Source organism: Tympanuchus pallidicinctus, unplaced genomic scaffold (assembly GCF_026119805.1).
Source record: "Tympanuchus pallidicinctus isolate F22 unplaced genomic scaffold, pur_lepc_1.0 scaffold2, whole genome shotgun sequence".
NCBI classification, from domain to species: domain Eukaryota; kingdom Metazoa; phylum Chordata; class Aves; order Galliformes; family Phasianidae; genus Tympanuchus; species Tympanuchus pallidicinctus.
The window spans coordinates 45,797,732-45,821,237 of NW_026294721.1; the positions used below are offsets into that span (position 1 = coordinate 45,797,732).

The 23,506-nt window shown below is 37.1% G+C and overlaps 1 protein-coding gene across 5 annotated transcripts in view; it reads right to left on the minus strand.

Moving 5' to 3' along the window:
* Positions 1 to 22,511, minus strand: part of WDR17 (WD repeat domain 17) — a 45,862-nt gene extending 23,351 nt beyond the window's left edge. For 3 of the 5 annotated variants that reach the window (XR_008206359.1, XM_052681570.1, XM_052681568.1), the window contains exons 1-7: positions 14,748 to 15,229; positions 6,605 to 6,733; positions 5,393 to 5,576; positions 3,619 to 3,849; positions 2,690 to 2,941; positions 1,198 to 1,320; positions 637 to 824 (exon numbers count right to left, since the gene is read on the minus strand). Coding sequence is in view for 4 of the 5 variants with exons in the window: in XM_052681570.1 (XP_052537530.1) it covers positions 637 to 824; positions 1,198 to 1,320; positions 2,690 to 2,941; positions 3,619 to 3,849; positions 5,393 to 5,576; positions 6,605 to 6,733; positions 14,748 to 14,813 (1,173 nt within the window). In the remaining variant the exon portion in view is untranslated. Of the gene's footprint in view, positions 1 to 636; positions 825 to 1,197; positions 1,321 to 2,689; positions 2,942 to 3,618; positions 3,850 to 5,392; positions 5,577 to 6,604; positions 6,734 to 14,209; positions 14,306 to 14,747; positions 15,230 to 22,331 lie in introns of those variants that run through there. The other 2 variants (XM_052681572.1, XM_052681571.1) reach the window with 2 other exon arrangements.
* Between the last annotated feature and the right edge of the window lie 995 nt (positions 22,512 to 23,506).

A 23,506-nucleotide genomic window follows, 5' to 3' on the forward strand; every position in this document is an offset into this window, starting at 1 on the left:
AAAGAGTATCTGACCAAAATAGTCCAGTTCTGTAGATTATATTCTAAAACTTTTTTTTAGAATTCCAGTGATTTCTATGTTCTAAAACCGGACATTTCTATATTGCAGTTTATACTTCAACCCTTCAGAACTTTCCCATCTTAACTGATTAAAACACTCTTGTGGAATTTAATTTGACAGGAACATGAGAAGCAAATAATATACACAAATTTTTTAAGCCTCATTTGATTTACAGAAAAAAATCAATTAAATGCGAAAACAACATAAGCCTCTATTCAAACACATACTGGAGTACACCTGCAAGCTATTTAAGGTTTTCAAAGAAAACTGAGTGGAGAAAAAAATCCTTTTGAATAATGGACCAATCAGGGAAAAAGAGGTTCACTTAATATGCAATGAACCCAATCACAAATTTCTCCCTCAAAACAAGCTGATATGAGGGCAGCTCCAAAGGTAATATTTCTTAGAAGTTCATGAAGTATCAATAATATTTCAATTAGAACAAGCAAACAAACTTCATCACCACCAACCAGAAAACTCTTAAATCTTCATTTCTGAATGACAACAAATTTACTGTTATAAGAACATGCTAGGTAAGCCAAAACATCATTTCAAAACAGAAAAAAAGTGACTTACCAAATCTCTAAGGAAATTCCACTTTCTGGCTCCCAAGTCATAAAGGCCAACACCACCATCCATGAAACAACAGACAACATGGCCAGGAGGAAGAGAAAATGCTCGCTTTTGTGATGAAGTCGGAGGAGGAACAGCCTCACTTGTTGAGGATGTATGAGGATATTTAGTAGGAGATGGACACAAGAATGCTTAACAAAAGAAAAATAGACAAGTGTTTCTATTTTTTATGTAATAATAGTTATATAGAGAAAATTTGTATTCCAGAAACTTTATTTATACATATATGCACATGTGTGTACACACACACACACACACACACACACACACACATATATATATATGTATATATAAAGGGGAGTACAAAGCCTGGTCTGCTAAAGGACAGTATAAAGGGTTTTATTCCTTACACAACCATTCACTGGCATGAGAGGATGCTCTGTTTAACTAAGAACCACAGAACAACCACAAGATTTCAGAAAGTGACTTGACTATGCCAAGATTCACAAAAAATACTCTTAACTTGCTTGCATCATAATGAATAACAATCAAAAGTACACTTACCCTTCTTCTTTGGAGGAGAACTTAGCATATGCAAACTATGGAAACCAGAATTCTTCAATTTTAAATTAACGATAGGTGCCGAACGTGAAACATTCCAAATACGTAACATACCAATGTGAGAATCTGAAGTTACAAATATAAAAACATGTTTTTACTTACTCTGTTTTACTGCATGTACATTATTTTCATGTGCCCTGTGCAGAGGGACCTGGGGGTCCTGGTGGATGAGAAGCTAGACATAAGCCAGCAGTGTATGCTTGGAGCCTAGAAGGTCAACTGCGTTCTGGGCTGCATTAAGAGAGGAGTGGCCAGCAGGGAGAGGGAGGTGATTGTCTGCCTCTACTCAGCTCTTGCGAGGCCCCATCTGCTGTACTGTGTCTGTGCCCCCCAGCACAACAAGGACATGGAGCTCTTGGAACAGGTCCAGGTCTAAAGGTAATGAGAGGGCTGAAGCACCTCTCCTACGAAGAATGTTGAGGGAACTGGGCTTGTTTAACTTGGAAAAGAGATAGATCCAGGGAGATCCTCGTTGTGGCCTTCTAATACTTTAAAGGAACATATAAATAGGAAGGGAAACAACTGTTTACAAGGGTGGATAGTGATAAGACAAGGGGGAATGGTTTTAAACTAAGACAGGAAAGGTATAGGTTAGATACTGGGAGGAAGTTTTTCACTCAGGGGGTGGTGACACACTGGAACAGGTTGCCCAGGAAGGTTATGGATGCCCCATCCCTGGAGGCATTCGACGCCAGGCTGGATGTGGCTCTGGGCCTGGTCTAGCGGTTGGCAACATAACACATAACAATAGGCACATAACAAGGGCACTGAAATTAAATGATCATTGGTCCTTTTCAACCCAGCTCAGTCTGTGATTCTGTTTAAGGACAAAGAGAAGCAAAGAAAACCAAAACCAATGAATTAGAACTTAGGATCCTAAAAAACCTTGTAGGCAAGTACAGACACCTCTACCATAATTTCACTATTAAAAACAGTAATTAGTCATATTAATTATTTAAAATACAGCAAACATACTCTACAGAATTCCTGTTATAAAGCGTTCTCAAAGTTTAACTTTCCTTACTCACTGGTTCTTCTGCCTTGACACTAATTTTTAAGGTATAAGAAAGAGGCAGGAAATAGTTTAAAAACAATGATAAACTCCCCCCAAAAAAACAGAGAAAGCAGAGGAGTAAGTGATGCACACTAGCACAACACTTCTTATTCCCAAGTAACTTCAGTATTATTGCTGAAGTCTGCATAAGGAAAATATTTAGCAACAGCAGTTAGAAGTCACTTCCATGTAAATACGTACACTGTTCAGCACAGTTTTCTATTCTTTTCCACACAGATACTTGAGGGGGCTTTTTCGTATAATATATACTCTTCTGTTTGTAGAGATGTTAAGCAGCAGAGATCAAACCTCTGATATCAGTTTTGAAAACTAAATGCTAAATTTATCACTTTTCCACAAATTGGGAAATAAAAGGCTTACCTCCAGTTATAAACATTCCAGGAGCACCAGGAACCCAGGCTAAACACCGAACAGATACTGCTACATTGGGAACATTAAATTTTACGAGACAGAACGCAGATTCCGAATCAACCAGTTGAATGCCATTATGTAAATTAGCAACAAGAAGATAGTTATTGGACAAAGGGTCCCACTCCAGTGCTGTAACTGGATCTTCTTCATCTGCTCCTTGAAGAGGCTCTGGTCTTAAGACATGCTTCTGGTTTCGAAACCCTTTAAGAGCACAAGAATACAGATTATTTCAACGTGGTAACAAATATGTCCTTTGAATACTTTGCTAATTTCACTTTTGCCTCCCCCTGAAATTGTTCATAGTCTGCTCTTTTGTTTGCTGCACTGAACTCAAGAAAGTTGACTTTGCAATACCTAACCTAAAGTAGTTCTGCAGATGACTACTTTTTTTAATAAGCGAAAAACAGGAACAGCTGTTACTATGATTAATCAATTTATATTGAAAGAATATACATTGTTCCAATAACTACCATGAGTAAAAGAGGTTCTCAAGATCAGGCTTATAGGAAGCCTGACAAAAAAGACAGAACTCTAAAACAACAGAAGCGAAGTAAGAGACTACTGAAAAATTTGAACTGGTCTACGCAGAATAAAAAAATTACTGGGAAAGAGTTCAGCATAATTTTGTGTCTGCTCTCATTCAGTAACTGGTCAAAAATCTCAGTGTTATCACAAAAGGCAAAAACAAACAAACAAAAAAAGTTGTATGCTTTTCATTTAAGTAATTTTTGTGATATGCAAGAAGTAGATATAGTATAAGTTCTGAATGTGTGCATGCATTCATCAAAATCTGAATGAAAAAAGAGCAGAATTACATGCATATAAAAACATACATACACAACAGAAACATATACATGTTTTACCATATCAGTTTTTACCTGGCTGAAAAATAGATAGACTTCCATCAGAATGTCCAAAGACTACTTTCCCTTTTCTTCTTGGATGCCACCTAAACAGACAGATATCTGACAAGAAACTATGTGCTCCTTCATGTGCCGTTACCACGTTGAAAGGTCCTGAGATAGTCCAGATGTACAAGGGACCTCTGTGGGACACAAATGCAACTGCATCATCTTCATCACAGCACCAGTTAAGTGACAAAGGAATTCCTGAAACATACAGAATAAGGATTTGAAATACAGTGCATTACTGTCAGGCCCAGTATCAGCAATAATCTTGAACACCTGTACAATTATTCTTATACACAAATTATTAGATTGAAATTTAAAAAAACCGTAGGAACACCTTATGGTGTGAAAATAAACTACATATATCTAGAAAGTAGAAATACTTCTCAAATTATCTTAATGCTACTTTGATGGGCTGTAATTTATGATAGCTGTACTTGATTTCATTAGTGCCAAGAACAATCACACACACGAGGAAGGAGAACAGGCTTGATCCTATAAAGCATTCCTTTCTTACATTCACCATTCTATTCTCTACTATTTTATTTTTTTTTGTAAGCTGTTTGCAAAAGTGAATAACAACATAGTAAATGCTAGCTTACAATTTCTATTTTCGCAAAACACAATGAAATTTAAAGATAAAAGACATTATTGTGACTAAACTGGAAATTAAAGCAGTTTCTTAATATTTACCTTTGGACATCTGGCAGTTTTAATTCAGTCACTAACACCTACCAATAGGTCAGCAGGTTAAGGATTTCAAACTTAGCAACTCCAACACTAATTATCCTTACAATTTAATGAGTGTCTGAAGGGGTGAACAACAAGACAAACTCTCCTCAAGCTGAAAATTCATAACTTTTCCAATTTGGACATTTAAATGATACTTTTGCTGTCTTTGTTACTACCACATTATCAGGAGGTTTAAACAGATTATCCTAAAAATAAAATGATTTTTAGAAAATTTAAAATTAGAAAAAATGTTACTTGGTTGAAGCAGGATCAGTTTTTACATTGCTGCATAACTGGAGCCAATATTCTGTTTTGATTAGACCAAATCATTGTGTGCTTCTCTATTTATTCCTTCTGCAGCGTATGCAAGACATAGAAGATACTCAAAAGGTATCCTAAATACTCTCTTCAGTAGAGAGTAGCAAGTCCAAAAGTATCCTGGAAGAACTTGAGATACTGACTGTTCACAGGCAGCATCTATTTTCCAAGAATGTAAATGCAGGAGTCAAACACGGCCAACAAACTGTTTGGTAACAAAAACATAACCAGGTGGTTTTGACTGAATGATTCAGAACTAGAACTGAGCAAGAAAAGTTGACAGGTCTAGACATTTAACTCTCTAGATGTCTACTACACTCTCCTAATCAGTAGTTTTAAGTTCTGAGATATTATGCAGTTGGACAAGCATTACAATATTTCAATAAAAACCGTCTTTCAAATTCATGGATATTTTCTATTTGGATCTGTTGAGTGCTACATTATTTGCTTTCATTTTCATAAGGTTACCATGAAAACATATGATCTAAGGTTTAAATCTTAACTATTAATCCTTTTTATAAGGATAAAAGTGTTTGTTTCTGCTCAGCTAGAAATCAGTGGCAACAAATTCCAGAATTGGTCAAGTACTTTATTCTTTCTTTTTGAACTGTTTTGAACTTTTTGTTCATTTTTTTTCATTTTATTTTTTGTTGAGAAAAGCTGTATGGAACAAGCATCTCCACATCTGAAATACCTTTTGTATCATCCAGTTTGGCCACGACTTTCTGTTCAGTCACATTCCAAATTATTACTAAATTATCTGCGCTGGCACTTGCAAACATGTCAGGATTGTGTGGACACCAAGATATGGCTGTGATTGTCCTCTTATGCTCAGACATAATTGCTCGGAGCTTGAATTCATTGTATCGGTGATCCAGCTAAACAAAAAGTCAAAATCCATTTCAGAAATAAATATTTTGAAAATTCACCTTAAATATTATTGAGCGGGATAACAGTTCAGGCTTATAGATGGAACTATGATGGATTTAACTATTGACTACTTGATATCTCAATAAATTAAATTACGTGTTTAACTTACACTGAAAAGTCATCAAATATTCAATCAGCAGTACTGATTGAATATTTAGTAGTACAGTATTAACGTAAGTTACTATTTTCACTTACAATTATATTCCTTTAATAATTGCGCTCAATTTTCACGTAACGACTCTAAAGTACATTCTTTATAGGTAATCCACAAATGACAGAATAGAAAAATGAGTATGAAATTTCTCCTAAACTCTACACAAATTTTTATTCTACTTCCACCATCAGTTTAACTTGCACAGTTAAAATAAGCTTATCCTGCAGTATTTCTCAGTCTGAACATTCCACATGACAGTATTTACATTTTTTATTCGTTGGTGTACAGCAACTGGGAATTCTAAAAGACCACGCTGCTCTGCAGTTCAGAAGCAGTGGAAGTAAAAGCTTGTACCAAACAAAAGAAAGGCGGGCCAAGGAATTCACAACTCCACAGACCCATGTCCAAAGTTCCCAAGAACAGATTAAAGCTACCTTAAAAGATTACTTTTACATTTCAAAGAAATCATGTAATTTCTTCAGTTCTCTCTCAAAACCTGTTCTATTAGTGCACTTCATTCATCTCAGGCATTTGCTGTATTGAGTTTTTTTTTTTTTTTTTTTTTTTTTTTTTACGCAAATAATTCTGGACACATACAACTTCAAACACAGCATTTAAATAAATTTTTTGCACCTATTCTAACTAGCAGAAAAAATAATTTGGAAAAGGTATCTTGAATAGGAGGTTGAGTACTACACAGGTACCTTCTCAGCAGCAATCATGCTTCCAAACAAAAATATACTGAATGGGCTCAAAGTGATATAGACAGTAATGTTAAAAACAAACAAACAAACAACTGGTCTGTTAAATAAGAAGTCTTACCTGATATACATAAATAGCAAGTGTAGCACAGTAGGCAAATCTATCCCCACTAGCAGCACAAACATCCTTGTTCCATGGCTGACATCCAGCAGCTAGAAGACCCACTTGTCTAACATGTGACATTTTTGCCTTTAAGACAGAAAATCATTAAAATACAACATGAAAACATGTTACAGAACAGACCAACACCTCTCTGTTTCCATAAATAATTTATTCATTTTGTTCACAGGCTCTCTCAGCATTACAAAAGGAGGGGATTTCGATGCCCCTCGTAAGAATCTCTTAGAGCTGTGGGATATGGGGAAGTTGGAAACAGTGAATGAAAATATGAATCATTCTTGAGTTGCACAAGCTGAAGCTGTTCTTCACTTTCCTCTGTAGTCAGATTTTAACACTTTCTAAATCAAAGCATAATGTCATCTCTGCTGTTCCTTTTTCATTACCCACAGAGGCATCTGGACAAAATAAACCATGTGCAACACTTGTGTGTTATGTCAAACAACAAACGAAGGATCTGGGGATGTTGGCAGCCAGCTGAACACAAGCAAGCAGTGTATCCATGTGGCTAAGGTGGCCAATGGCATCCTGGCTTGTTTCAGAAACTGCACTGCCAGCAGGAGCAGGGAAGTAATCATTCTCCTGTACGCAGCACTGGTGAAGCTGCACCTCAAACTGAACACCTACTGTGTTTGGGTGCCTCATTGCAAGAAAGACATCGAAACCTGCACCAGAATGACCAGAGAAGGGCAGTGGAGCCATGAGGTGTTTGGAGCACAAGTCTTACAGGGACCGGCTGGGGGAGATGGGACTGTTTACTCTGGAGAAAGGAGGCCCAGGGAATACCTTATTACAGTTTACAACTGCCTGAAAGGAGGTTGTGCTGGGCCTCTTCTCCCACAAAACTACAGATCAGACAAGAGGTAATTGCCATAAATTGTTCTTCCAGGGAAGGTTCAGGTTGGAGACAAAGAAAATGCTCAGAAAGCACAGTAATACATTGAAACAGACTGCTCAGCTCAAGGAGGTGTTCAAGAAATGTGCAGAGGTGGCACTGAGGGACGTGGTTTAGTGGGCATGGGTTGGACTGGATGATCCTAGGGGTCTTTTCCAACCTATGTGATTCTATACCACTAGCTTAGTATAAGTATGAATTACTTAACATCACCATGCTTTCAAGAGAAGCTAAGTTTCCTTAACTACTGTGAGTTGAGGAAAATAAAAAGCAAAGTTCACTACAGCACTACTGTACTACTGTTTAGCAATCTATGACTCCAGTGTCTGAAACAAGATTTTCCTCTAGATCACCTCTGCTAACTAGCATTACATGTCTGCACAAAGTCAGTCACTCTAACTACACATTTCCTCTACTGTGTATGAGGAAAATAATCATTTGCACAGTATTTAAAAGCTGTAACAGAAAAGGTCCTTGGAAAACAAATGCCAGAGGAAAATATATGCACGTATATGAGAAACAATATTACAAAAGGAATCTCAAACTGCTTTCTCCACTCAGATTGAGAGGATAGCTGACTTTAACATAAGAACAGAAGTGCTCTGCTGAGCCAGATCAGTTACACATCTAGCTCAATATTTGATTAATGATTATATATCAAAAGGCTGCCTAGATAGAACAAGAGCTTGGTCATTTTTCTATGATCTATTTACATACCGAGAATGCAAACATCTGTAAAGGTATTGCTTGCTAAAGTTTACTCCTCCCTCCAAATTACTTTAACATACTTTATTCTCAATTTTATGTTATAATGAGCTTCATTCTCACTTGTAAGAGTGACAGATTGTTAAAGTGCAGCACTACCCTTAAAACACTTTTTCATCAGTGCAAACATTCAACATATTAAGTACTTCTAAGACAAAATATAACAGGTTGTATGATACAAACACTTTCAACAAAAACAACATATTAGGATGGGTTTGCTATTGCTAGTCACTTCACATTAAGACTCATTTGGATTAAAAAATAGGGCTTGCAGATTTTTTCTTTTTTTTTATTTCTCTTGTAGAAAACAAAGCCTGGTAAGTCATTTAGAAGCTTATTTATGGGTAGTAGGGCTATAGTTATCAACAGAAAAACTACAAAGTACTCCATGCACATATCCTAATAGCAGAATAGGCACTAGCCTCACACTTCTGAGGAAGTTACTAGTAATCAAAGGTTAGTTCACCTTCAGATTTTTATTTATACATATGATTCAGAAATGCAACTGTGTCACTGTGGATGAACTATTTTCGGGCATAATTTCTACACAATTACCTTTACAGACCAAAGCAAATTTGAAAAAGTCATTATGAAAAAAAAATTCCAAAGTTCTCTTTTACTAGATATGAAAGCAACAAAATAATTTAGGCACAAATTTTGTTATGTATTAAGCACAACCACTTGCTTACAAGAATAAAATTTAAAAATCCCAAATAGGAAGATCAAGACATATCACTAAGGAGACATTCACTTGAAGTATAAATACTTACTTAACGTATCAACAGAATTTTAGAACTCTCCTTGTACATACATCAATGAAATGAATTAATACTAAGACCATGCCCTTGTGGCAGAGGAGGCTAAAAGATCTAGACTGCATCACAAGTGCTACCAGCAGCTCAAAGGAAGCGATCCTTCCTCTCCACCCAGCATTGGTGAGGCCACACACTTTGACAACTGCATTCTGTTCCGGGCTCCCCGTTTCAAGAGAGACCTGGACATAAGGCTATTAAGACGACTAAGTGACTGGAGCATCTCACGTATGAGTGATCCTGTACTTTTCTTCTTAAGGTCTGATACCCTAATAAAAGCATCCTTTAAATAAGATTATCACATGAATGGCAAGTGTTGTTTTGTGATATTCTATCATTTCACAGTTTATGCCTAAAAAGCACTATAAACTTCAATTTCTGGTACAGTTTTTTTCCTAGTGTAAAAACACCAACCCACAGAAAAACAAACTACATTACTTATGTCAGATATCTTAAGCTGCATTGTAGAAAGCACTCTAAACTTCCTGTAAGCAATTCCATAATCCTTTACAATTATGCTTCTTTTCAAAGCATACGTATCTTGTTAATTCTATTGTTTTTGTACTTGGGAGAAGAAATTGCAATTGTGACATTGACTATGTCTCTCACAAGCATCATGTACCAAAGATGATTTACTACAGATTGTTTTTCAGACATTACAGATTTCTGCTGAACATGCTTGTAATATGAGGGGAAAAAAAAAAAAGCAGTATTCACCTTAGCAATCTGGTGAAAACTACCGAATGCAACATAAATTAGTATTACGTATTACTTCACATGATACAAATTTTACACTGTTGAAAAATGCATCCTTTGTTAAAAATATATATATTGTATCAAAATAAATGATATCCGAGTAGTTATATTGGACCCTGAAGTGTACACACTGAAAAAAACTGCGTGTGTAAAAACATATACTGCCCACAGAAATCTAATAAAGGATGCCCACAGTTTCCAAGGAGATGAGGGAAAGAGGGAGGACAACAACAAAAACCCAATTGGTATGAGCAGCAACAACATTTCAAGTTGCTAAATATAGGGGGGAAAACACTAAACTGCAATTCTGGTCATCATAGAATTAATATTATTTAAAAATAACATTTGGATGTACTAGATACATAGACATGGCTATATAAGGTAATTCCTACCTTAGCCTAAGAACCATATTTTGCAAACCACTTAAGAGTTTCCACGATCATTCCAAGATTTTGCTGCTGTCAAAATGCACAATCTTGTTCTGATTGTAGAATAAAATGACTTCACTTGACAGTGAAGGAACTAAACCTTGACGTTCTGGTAACAATGCAGTTACTAAGGAATGCAGGAAAAAAGACCGAGCGTTGTGTTGCACAACACTCACACAATGGCAGTGTCAGTAGCCTAGCAACTGCAGGTCTTTAACAGGCACGAAATCAATTTCAGCATTATCCCTCTTTCTCTGCTTCAGCTACTCAATTTACTTCATTGTTGTTTTTTTCTGACTGTACAACAATATTTATTTAATAATAGCTGTTTAGATCAAACATTTAGCACCTTTTATTATATGTGCTTGCATGGGTTTTTTTTTTCCATAAATGCATAACCATCAAGCACCAACCTCTATCATATACTAATACCATTAGCAAATGTATATTCACAATGTGGCATGCACACAGAAGTGAGTATACAACATTTTATTAATCAGTATGCTTCTGTATATATCAAAAGCCTGTTTTCTGAACCCTTATTTATACTAAGGTCTCAGTGTCCCCTGCTTCTATTCTTACTGTCTTCCAGTTAAGTTTGTACATTTCCTTATGAGAAAAGCTTGCTGTCACAGCTGTAGGTTTGATATACAGATATTGTCTTTCATCCATACTATTGCTCCAAGGTCAATGAGAATATAATAATTAAAGATCTACTTTAAGATGACTTACTTCAAGGAGACCAAGTTTCCTTAAGAACACGCCAGATTTGGGGAAAAACTATTGGAGATGAAATGTGAACTCCAAGCCTTAGAGTTTCACTTCTACTCCCCTATCTAATCAGACCAGTTTGAAACATCAGAGAACAGACAAAATTCTTCTGGTTAAAAACATGGAGATTTTCAAAACAAGTAGTCTCCATGCCTGCAGAAACCAAACTACCTCCTCTCTGTGTTTGCCTTAATATTAAGCAGCACTCTTCCAAAGTGGCTACAAAACACCAAGCACATTATAGTCACGTTAAGAAATTAAGTTACAGCTAGTAATCTGCCCAGTCCCATCAAATAAAGCATATCTGGAAATATTCTATTACACGTGCAACTTAAAAGTAAACAGACAAATTAAACCTAAGACTAAACAGAGCAATAAAATCTCCCCAAAACTTAAATAAATTATCCTTTCTGAAGCATTTAAGAAGCTGGTACATTTACTAAATTTTATACTGTGTTCATAAAGTAGGGAAATACTTGTGAATGCTTACCTGCATGAATCAGTATTTTGCACAATTTTATATCCCTAAGATTAAAATGTAATTGGCGTTTCTTAATTTATACATTTGGAGAACTTTAAAAGTAAAAGAAAGCACACAGAAGAAATCTTACACTATGAAAATGACAAATTGATGAATATTATCAAAGATCACTTACCATGGATTTAGGCAGATTCATAAAAAAAGAAGTTAGAAACAAAGAATAGAGGGCCATGTTATTGGTCAGAGCTAAGTGCTTAAAACTAGAACTGATATTGATGTCATTTGAGCTGTTACCTTCAAATAAAAATCCTTCCTGCTTTGCAGGGAGTACCACAGAATCCTGAAGAACTTAATTCTTGATACAATCAAACTGTAGTTGCTAACGTAGGTCTGTAAACAGTCTTACTGAGGATGTATGTGCACTGCTTCAAAGTGAATGCTTCTCAGAAAAAGATGAGCTAAAACTGCCTACAGAAAATCACTACAGTGACAAAGGAGGATAATTATCCGTTGTTTCTTGATCTCATGCCAGTATACAGATATTAAAAGAACCTCATCTCCCTCCTATAAATTGGAGCGAGACATGCTGTTAAAAGAAGTTAGCACTTCACACTTCTCAGCAGGATTTAACCTAGCTATATGACTACTCCTTAAAATGTCAGATTGATTGCTAGCTTACCACTGACCAGCACAGACAGCTTGCATGCTTCTCTTAAAAAAAAAAAAAAGCAGATATTTCTTTCTACTTCTGTACACAATTCATAGTACACGCATTGCACCTGGGGTACCAGAAGAAGACCCAGAGGTAGAGTTCCACTTTCAGTGCACTGCAGTTGAAAAAGGCTTCGAATTTCAGCACCACTCTTCAAGAACAGCAGAAGCTTTGACCAGACGCATCAGCTGCAAACACTGACTGCAAGTTCTCTAACTTTGCACTCGTTTTAGACTTGTTAATCATTCGATTATCTGGACACTGACTTTGAAAAGAACACTTAAAGAAAAAAATATTTTAAAAGAACAGTGTTCTCCTAGTTTTCACAGCTATTTTAAACCTCCACAATATACCCAGAGCTGAAATACTAGTAGAACTGATTTCACTACAGCACATCTGAACTTCACGTGGGAAGAAGTCCTAGAAACACTCTGCATCAGGCTGATGTTTGGTTAAGTCTGGATTTAAAGACTGAAAGTGCATTCTGCCCCATAACATTGGATTTCATGGTACAAGCAGTGACTTTAGGGTATAGGGCAAAGGAATCAGAAGCCTCAGATAAATACAGAAACAACCAACCAAGCCTCTTCACAAAGCTCATTTTCACTTCCTGGAAAACATTAAGATAGAAAGCGGGGAGAAAAGGAAAAAAAAATATTACCATCCTTAATGGTGCCAGCTCAGCAAATACAGAGATTGTTCCATTCACTTGTTCCCCTAATCGCTCACTTACAGGCTATTACATAATAATATGTGTAATTTTTGTTAAAATTATCCTCCTGCAAGCTGGTATTTTTGCCCATCTCTGATGACACGATTCTAAGGATATGCAGTAATACAAAAGAATCTTTGAAACAATTTTAATCAAATGCTTTTCTTTATAAGTATATAAATGATATTCAAGGTAACCTACACGCTAGTTTCAAGGCAAGGCATTCAGAAATTAGATAGGAGTTGTTATATTTTTAATTCAGACACCTTGATTATTTATGAAAACATCTTTGAGGATAACATTTTCATAAATAATATTTGAAATTATAATTGCAATCTTCCACAATACAGAAAAACTTCTTAGGAACACAATAGTAAGAATATTAAAGCAGAAACAAACTCTTACTTGAAACTGAAAACAAAAACATTAAGATGTTGAAAACGTAACAGTAATAATTAACATTACAAAAATCTAAGCTGGAGGGAAGTCTTGCAAAGAAGCATTCTTGACTTCCTTAATACACTACTAGTACAACTTCACTAAAATATATCTTTGAAAGTGTGATTTCAACAAGGCAATCTAAATAGAAATACTACAGTTTGAAACAGACTAAATCTGGTACTTCTAACAATACATCATCAAGAACCTTGAAGTACATACAATCAACTTGAGACGTCATACATAACTGGTAGCAAAACTAAAGGTATTGACCGTCCATCTAGTACCAGAACTTGAACTTTCAGATACATTATATAATGTGGTTTTATGTACTTCTCATTACCTCAGCATAAAACATCTAACATTCTCCATAAGAATCTCATCTTGCAATCCAAAAATCCCCAAAATCACTAGACAGCTTTTGTGCTGGCTAAGTGCCAAGGTGTTACCTCTAGTACATCTCAGTGAGTCTCTGATGAGCAACTACTAAAAGATTATTCCACTTCTGAGACAGTCTAAGGCAGAAGTCACATGTAATGTTAGAATAGTGCAAGAAGTATTAGGATCCACCTTTTTTTAATATTCATGAGCATATAAATGATATTAGCAGGCAATACATGAGAAGGTTTTAAAAGCTGCAGCCGTTTGTGTTTCAGTAGCATCACCTACATTCTGATTCAATAGCTGAGAATACACCATTAAAATGAGAAATAGAAATTACACATAATTATGTAAAACAACTTGATATAGTTGAAGAAAGCTGATATTCATTTCTCACCCTAAATCTATGAAAGATGTAGATCAATCTTGCCCAAGGCATGCAGTTATGAAAAAATTCCAGGCTACCCAGCAGATGTTGCTATAGTAACCACACCTTCTCTTCAGAAAAACGTCAGGAAAAAAAAAACACAACACCAATATCCAAAGTAAAACTTGGAGATGACCGTAGGTGAATTTCTTATCTCCCAAATTTTTTGCTGTTTTATTCAATTAACACCTCTAATTAGATTTTCCATGCACAGTATTGTATCACAAGGAATTAATGTAAGTTTGAATACTCGATTTCTATCTTATTAAAGAATTCTATCAATTAAATTATGCAAAAAAAAATGTAAACATCTCTTAACTTCTAATATCATTTACCCATCTAGAAACATTAATTTTCAAATAAAAAACAGTTTAGATGTTATATATTATATAGAACCCAATTCAAACTTGCACCACCATAGAAACATTGATACTAGTTACATAATAAACAGAAGCTTAAAGAGAAACAAAACCAAAAGAAGAAAAATATTAATTTAAGCAATTCTTACTCGTTGCTGTCCTGCATACCAATCATCTTCATCAAACCAGTGGGAAATGTAAGTCATCCAAGCCATGATTGAATGTGGAAGTTAAAAATACAGAATCTGAACACCTGCAAGTACAACGAGTTCCATGCTAAAATTGACTGAAAACTACAAGCTAACAAAAGATCAGATCAGAACTCTGTCACATAATTCCCTAATAAAGCTTTAAACTCAAATATATTGTCTGAAATACTTTTAGCAGCAATATAAATGTTATCCATATATTGGATTCTGAACTGAAAAAGAAATCAGCACTATCAGTAGACTGTATCCTCCAGTATGTTAAACTAAAGCAGGTTAGTGCTTCAAGCTTGATTTTAGGTGCTTCCAAGCTCTGAAAATGAGGTACTGTTTGAATCATTCTTATTAGTCTCCCATAACAATTTGTCTTTTTCCCCTAAATATACTGTCTGTAAGAAGAGTGGTTCAGTGCACAAGAGCTAGCATTAAAATATAAATTAAGTCACGTGGTGTGACGTGCTTTGGTTACACAGAGAGAGTGCTTTCAGCTGGCAGAGGGAGAAGCAGCCACAATGACTGTAAATGCTGAACATCTTTTGCTTAACAACATTAAAACAAAAAACAAACAAACACTGCATCTTCACTGCAGTGTACAGAGCCTGAAGGGCTCAGCTACAGTCACCAGCAGTGGCCGGGAAATCTAGGAAGCCTAATTTTCACTAATTCATCAGAATGCATCTGCTGCTTTCCTCTCCCTCAGCGTAGCTTCATATTTCTGACTATTCCTTCTACAGTAAATTTCATGTCAGACTTCACCATGAAGAAAAATTGTGTTATTCACATCATAATGAGAGATCCTTGAGAACCACACAATCGCAATTTACTAATCCAGCACCCAGACCACCTGCATCTTTCTAGTCTGAATTGTTTCTCCAAAGCTATCAATAGAATAATTACAAGAGCCTGAACTGTTCTATCAAGAAAAAAAGAAAATAAGTCTGAAATGCCAAATATTAACTCCCAGTTTGTGGTCAACATTACCTATTGTCTCAAAAAAGCTGAATTCCCTCCTAACACCAGTATGCAACTCAGTATCAGTACCAGTTCTACTGAAGCATGCAGTTTTCATGAAGACAATCAGGTAAGCATGTTAAGTCCTCAGATACACAGCAGGGAAGAGAAACAGCTACGTCTCTTCTTTCCAACCTCTTACTGGGGAACCATCATACTCAAGGGCAAAGCACCAAACCACAGAAAAATTAAAATCAAGACACCCAATGCATTTATGGAAAATAGCACTCCCAGATTAATAAAAGGTCACCTGGAGTTATATAGCCCTCCAGTTCAACAGGGACGTACATAAGAACAAAAAGAAGCTTCCCACCATACTGCTGAAATTATCCCAGACTTCAAAGACTTCACATCAATCATAAACAATGTAAAGTGTGCAATTCTATGCAATATCAAACTACATCAGATTTACATGAGGTCTACATAAGATACATCAATTCAAACAACTGAAATGTTCAACAACATCCTTGTTTAATGAATCATATGCACTTCTTTGTCATTTAGTCACAGACCATTATTACTGTTTTTCACAACCTAAAAACCACAGCTTTGAGTATATTAATACCAGCATATTTAGGAAAGCTGGTTTCAGACTGCTCTGCCTCTTTATAAGGGCACATTATTCAAGATTTCATATGGTATATAGCTTTATTAGTTCAGCAGTAACTGAGGTACGTTGGTGTTCAAAGCATACATCAGTTATTTACGTTTCATAAATAACACAGCATGCAGTCAACCAAAAATCCACTTGGCACATTGTAACGCCACAGCGCAATGGAAAGCACAGTAATGGTAGTATAGAAGCAAAATCCCAGGCTGCAGCAAGCGAGGATATATGCAAACGTGGCAGCCATGCACACAGAAACAAAGGAAAGAACCTGCTTACCCTTGGAAGCTACACAAAGATCTCCAACAAGATCCCTTTGCCTCGCCTGCCAACCCTTAAATGAAGTCTGGGAAGGGGTGGATTCTGGCTCCATCCCTTCTGGTCACTCAGACACATTGCACACCACTGAGCCCCCCCCATTTGCCCTGCCTTCCCACCAGGCGCTCAATCACTGCTTCAAGCCATGACTTAGCTACCATGATATCAAAGTACTAATAAAAATATTGAATTTTTATTCAAGCATTGGATGCTAATAAGGCATTTGAGTCGATCAGTCCAAAAGAGATATCTTTAAGGCATATATAAAATGTTTTATTTGCATTACTGGAGATGAATTACTGGCCCCTGTGTTTAACTGACTAGACATAAATACAAAACGTAAAACCAGCTAAGAGATAAATGAAGTGATAGTAAATGGTAATCCTAGCATAAAACCACCATAACGTGTCACTGAAGTTCAGAGCTATAAAATTCAAGACATAAAACTAATGTTTTTCTTGCAGTGATATTAATGTTGATCTTACTTCTGGTCACTTAACTGCAGGTAAATTTTCACTATGAGACTAAGTTCTTTACAAAGACATATCCTCCAAAGAATCTGAAAGGATAAACTGAAGAGTATTGTAGCCTCAATCTCTAAACACTAAAACATATCCCTAAATGTAACATTCATGTATACTTTATCTAAAACACACAGGACAGAATATTACATCTGAAAATCAAGGTCTAAACGACATTGAAATTAACAAGCTGACACTGTTCTCCCATATTACCTGACAACTGTTGAAGCCAGCAACTCATTTCAGTTCTGACAAAATATCTTCAAACAGACGCGCAGTTACAACTTCTGTACCTTGATTTATTACTTCTCTGATCAGATTTTCTATTTTCAATACACTACGTCAGATCAACTACGTATTACTATTTTTCTTCAAAGGCATTTCTAATAACTGTTTGTTTCTGTTTTAAATCTTACTCAGAAATTTTTAGCTACTTGATATTTAAGAAACAATATGGCCAAGTTTGATGTACTCTTGCCCTAAATCACCATTAAGCAGATTTTGAAAAGAATGATTTTCAAATAACTGGACTTCAGAAATTGCTATTTTCTAAGTTCACTTGGAACTTTTTCACAGAATTATTCTGTCAATCCATGTCATAAACATTATTTCATAATATATTCCATAATATTTCTATAAACTATTGAATATGACAATATTTAAAGATTAACTACAAGTTCGCATTAGGTTTTTTTTTTCCCCCATGTGGTATTTTGAAATCACAATATTAATGATAGGAATGATAAAAAGACAAAAAAAAAAAGCTAAAAACAACACTATTTAAAAATCCTTAGTTACTAGAGTATAGAAAGCCACTGTTTTTCTTTCATAATATGTATGATATTATGTAAATTCATTGTATCAGTATCTATAGTAAAAAACATCTGGTTTTACTTACTAATCTGTGCTTTAACAACTTTTATAGTGAGAACATGAAGCATGTAATGATTACGAATATTTTAAAATAAATCGAAAAATAGGATGCCCACAGTAAGGTTGTGCAATGAGCCATAATCAACCTAGGTCTCACGGAGCCTGTTATATGAGGTCAGCCAGGAATTAAGTCTTTTCCCCCACTCCTCCCAGACTACTGATAGCACAGAAGTAAGCAAGTTGTCTCTTCTTCCCTTCTCCCCTACATTTGCTCTTTCCAACAAGTTATATAGATTTATCAAGACAAGATAGCATATAGGATAGCTAGGCCACCTCACAGTGATCAAAACAAGCTGTCAGTTAACACCTATGAAACACCATCATCATCACTAGAACCACGTTGGCACGAGACCTTAGAACAACCTTCCTGTAAGAGTACAAGGACAAAAATGTAGCTAATTTTAAGACTAAGCTTTATCAGGTTAAGAAGGAGATTAGGCTCTAGCTGCCAACAATAGCAGTGGATTGGACCTGATCACACATCTTCCTAAGATTATTCTGTAACTGGATTTTGAAAAACAAATTCAATGAAACTTTCAGTTATATTTTTTTCCTAAGAAAAATAACTTCAACATCTATTAAGAAAAAAATATGAGTATAATTATGTATGCAGTATCACTGTTACTACTGTTTAGCAGACATTTCTATTCAAATTCAATGAAGAACTGGTACAACATCGAAGAAAAAGGAAAATTACATATCTTTAAGTTCCTTAATAAAGCAAAAATAGGAAGGCACACTGCTTATGCGTGGAGAATTATAACCTTACCCAAAGCTAATTATATGCTGCAATACTGGTCTCCATTTCATAAGCACAACACATAAATCAAACCTGGATGTAATCAAAGCTTTAGTATCGCAGTTTCTGACAGTTAGAAAAGAGATAATATGGCAGGAAACATGCTACATCTATTTGTTATACCATGCCCATATAATTTGTCCTGGTGTAGCTAGCATGCAAGTTATTTCATTCTAGTATGTTTTTTAAAGAAAAAAAATAAAAAAAACAGCTGAAACAATAAGAATGCAAATCTATGAAATGATAATGAACATCTTTCAAAGAAAATACTTAAATGATCAGTTTTTAAATTGTATTTTGCTGATTTGGATGTTAAGACAATTGCACTTCTTATTCTGTATCTGCCATACAAATGCACTGAAATACAAATCAGATGAGTACGTTTCTCTCAACATGTTAAGAATGTAGCGAAAAGCAAACAATTTCCAGCATCAGAAGCACAAGCAGGCCCTCAAAGAACATAACTTACAAGTTGGAGAGAAAACTATGACAAAAAGAAATAAACCTGCCTGCTTGTGAAACTCGAGGCAAGTATCTTACGCCCCTCAGAGTCCAGCTGTGTCCCTGTGCAATTCATCATTACTGTTGTTAACAAATTTTGGTTAGCTGAGTGAGGTTAAATAGAAAAAAATATGGATGGCCGATAACCTAAATTTGGAAAATAATTAAAGCTGGAAACAGATAGGATAAAAATGATTTTATTAGGAAAACAGCAGTACACTGCAGCACCCGTCTCCAGCATAATTTTCTGAAACATGGAGATCATCTGCCCTAAGAATTTTTACAGGACAGTTTGCAGCATTAACAGCTCACAGTGGGGCTGGGGCCACAAAAAAAACAAACAAACAAAAAACCAGAAAATCCCCAAAACAACCTTATCATCAGAAAACACTTCATCCGCAACAAGATTGCACTCCGTTCTCTGGAAATCTGAATGAGATACAGCTACTTGTGTGTTCAAAACCAGCAAGTTAAGAACAAAAAAGATATAGGTTAATGACTGCGGAGCTCTGCTGAACACTAACCACACACTTGAGTATGGTAAGTCTTAATTTGTATAGCTAAGCATATGAACTTATTTATTAAATTTATCTCAGTAATCTCACATATCCTCTTTCATTCCATCATCAGCCTCCCATCATAGCTATTTTCAGAGGTTTGGTAGCAACTAAGAAAAGGAACTGAAGAGAGAGAGATTAGAGTCCAGGCTACAGTAAGTGAGACAGTTCATGCCTCGTTAAGACACTACAGAGTAAGAGGCATGTTGTCTGATGGCAGCAAACAATGCAAACCATTATATCCAAGACAGAAATAAAATTGAGGATCTTAAAACACAAATCAAAAAGATGTAATAAACTCCATCTCCAAGAACAAACTGCAAGAAGAGGTTAGTTTCAGGCAGGGTATTATGAAAAATATCTTCTCTGAACTAGTGGACAAGTACTGGAATGGGCTGCCCAGAGAGGGCATTTGAGACACAGTCCCTGGAGGTGTTCAAGAAACACTCTGATGTTGTACTAAGGGACATGGTTTAGTGGTGAAATATTAGTGGTAGATGGACAGTTAGACTAGGTGATCTTGCTCTTCTCCAATCTTAGTGATTCTATGATTCACAGGAATCTTTACTCAGAGGTGGTGAGGAACAGGCTGCCCAGAGAAGTTGTGCATGCTCCATCCCTGGAGGTATTCAAGGCCAGGTTGGATGGGGCCCTGGGCAGCCTGATCTGGTGAGTGGCAACTCTACCCCCAGCAGGGCGACTCAGGGTCCCTTTCAAGCCATTCTATGATTCTAAGACCTTGTCAAGGAGAGCAACTACAACATACATTAACAATAAATCGAAAAGTTAAACAATGCCTGCAAGTTACCTTAATGTTTTATATTGCTTGTTTGTTCACAAGTTCTTTACATCACCTTGCCCCCGTATAGGTTACAATTGGCCAGAGTTGACTATGGTCTTAACTGACATATTTTAACAATTCTGACTTGCAAAACATAAATATAAACACAAGTTTACACAACTGATTCATGCAAGATATTTTTTTCTCTAACACAGACCTTTGACTACATCTGTAACCTATACAGCTATACTTCTAGTAAGAAAGGAAGCAGGTGAAAAAATATTTGCATGCAACCTAATAGTATTTCCATTATTTGAGTGCTATCAAAAATAGGGAGTGCAAAGGTCACCAACTTTAATTTTAAACAATGGGAAGTGTAATTTATCATGATAAACAGACAAAATAATACTGTACTAAGTTTGAAGAACATCTGATTGTTTGCCATACATGCTCATTATCAGAAACTTCCACCTTCAATGCCTCTGCAAAAAGCAGGAAGCTGCAGGACATCATGACAAAGTTTTTCATTTTTAAATGAGGTATTCATAACCAGAAGGCTCCACACTTGTAATAGTGAAGAGATTTAAACCCTAGATGTAATTATAAAGAGACACAATAGATTCTCTATGATGTCTTTCAGGAACAAATGGATGTCAAAAAATATATTCTTCAGACAACCAGTTTTGGGACTGAACACAAGTTTTCAGCTATTTATATTTTATATTATGCTGTAGCTCCTTACTGATTTTAAAATCCAGGTTTATGAAGCTTACTACTACATTCCAAAAACGCCAGACTTGGATTCTACACTTGCTATTTTCAAGCCTTCCAAAGCAGTCTCACAAATTGCATACAACCATTTCTACATAAAGCAGCATCCCTACAACAGCAGAGAAATTTATTTAACAGAACTAGTTTTAAATACTTCTTTTTTCTCTCCAGTGTCAACCATCTCAAGCTTATCTTCACGAGCTTGTTTGCTCAGACTGTACGTTGCCTTTTTTGTTTGAAAAAAATCATTAGGGTAGATGTAGACTAGATTTTAGAAAGAAATTCTTTACTGTGAGGATGGTGAGACACCACAACAAGTTGCCCAGTGAGGCTGTGGATGCCTCCTCCCTGGAAGCGCTCAAGGCCAGGCTGCACGGGGCTGTGAGCAACCTGTTCTATGGGAGGTGCCCCTGCCTATAGCAGGGGGGCAGAACGAGATGATCTTCAGAGTCCTTTCCAACCCAAACTATTCTAGGATTCTATGTCTCCACACTTGCTTTTGTTCCCACTCACCCAGCACGGTAGGCACCTGAAGCACAAGCAAGCCCAAAGCTCTCTTCCTGTAGAGGACGAGTACTTTCCAGGTGTACAACTACTTGTACTCCTACCCCCATATTTACATACTTACAAGCACCCGTTTTCAAGAGAGAACGCCTGTAGAGAGGCATAAAACACTGCCGAACACCACGCCGAAGCCCAACTCCACCCCCCAACACGACCCTACGCACCTCCGCCAGCCGCCCAGCACCCCGGCAGCTCCCCCGGGCGAGGCCGCAGGCAGGCGACAGAGCACCGCGCGCAGACAAACGAGCTCAACCGCCGCCCGCGGCGGGGCAGCGAGCGCCGAGACGAGGACGAGCCTAACGGCCGCCAGTCCTCACCTGCCTTCCTGCAGCGCAGGGGCAAAGCAACCCCGTCGCCCGGGCAACCCGACTGGCCCGCCCCGCCGCGCGCCGATTGGAGCCACTGACGGCAGCACGGGGAGAACCGCCGAGGGGCGCGCGGGTGCCTGGCTGTGCCGCTCCGCGTCCGTTGCTCGGCGGCGGTGAGGGGCTTCCCTCTCTTCTATCATGGCGGCGGGGAGGCGCTGTAAGCGGCAGGAGGGAAAGGCAGACTGTGAGCGCTCCCACGATCTCAGGGGAGTGCTGGCCTCACACCCTCAGGCAAAAGAGCCTACAGGTGTTCATTTGTAACACCACCTGAATCTTGAGCCACTGAGCTATCTGTGCTTCCTTTGTGGACACCATGTTACACGCTGAATAGAATCACAGAATCTCTCAGCTTGGAAAAGTCCTTAAAAATCACCGAGTCCAACCACAACCTAACCATACCACCCTACCTGAAACAACCCTCTGCTAAATCATGTCCTTGTGCACCACATCCAAATGGTTTTTAAACACATCCAGGGATAGCAACTCAACCACCTCCCAGGGAAGCCTATTCCAGTGCTTCACAACCCTCATAATTTTCCAAGTCCATCACTGTTTCCAATGCCTCCTGCTTTTTTCCATGCTGCACACAGTAGTGTAAAGGCACTTCAGCTGGGCTTTCTGACACATCACCTTTCTAGAGAAGCCCTCCCATCAAACCTCCAGGAGAAATGTGAAGTTCTCTCTTGCTGCTGCCAAGAGGGGCATGAGAAAGTTAGAGTGACATGAGAAGGTATCTAAACTGCCATTGCAGTGAGTCTCTCACCAGAGTTCCACAAGATCTTTTGCAGTCTTACAGAGAACCTGTTTGCTAGGTCCCTTCAGGCTACACTGTAATGCAGCTACCCTTTGGCAGAAGGATTAACTGCCAGCTTATTTTAACAGGCAGCATCCACTTGGTACTGGTAGTTATGGCACCTGCATGGCCTTGCTTTCATTAAAATTGCAATGGATATCCTTTCTGTTTAACAGAG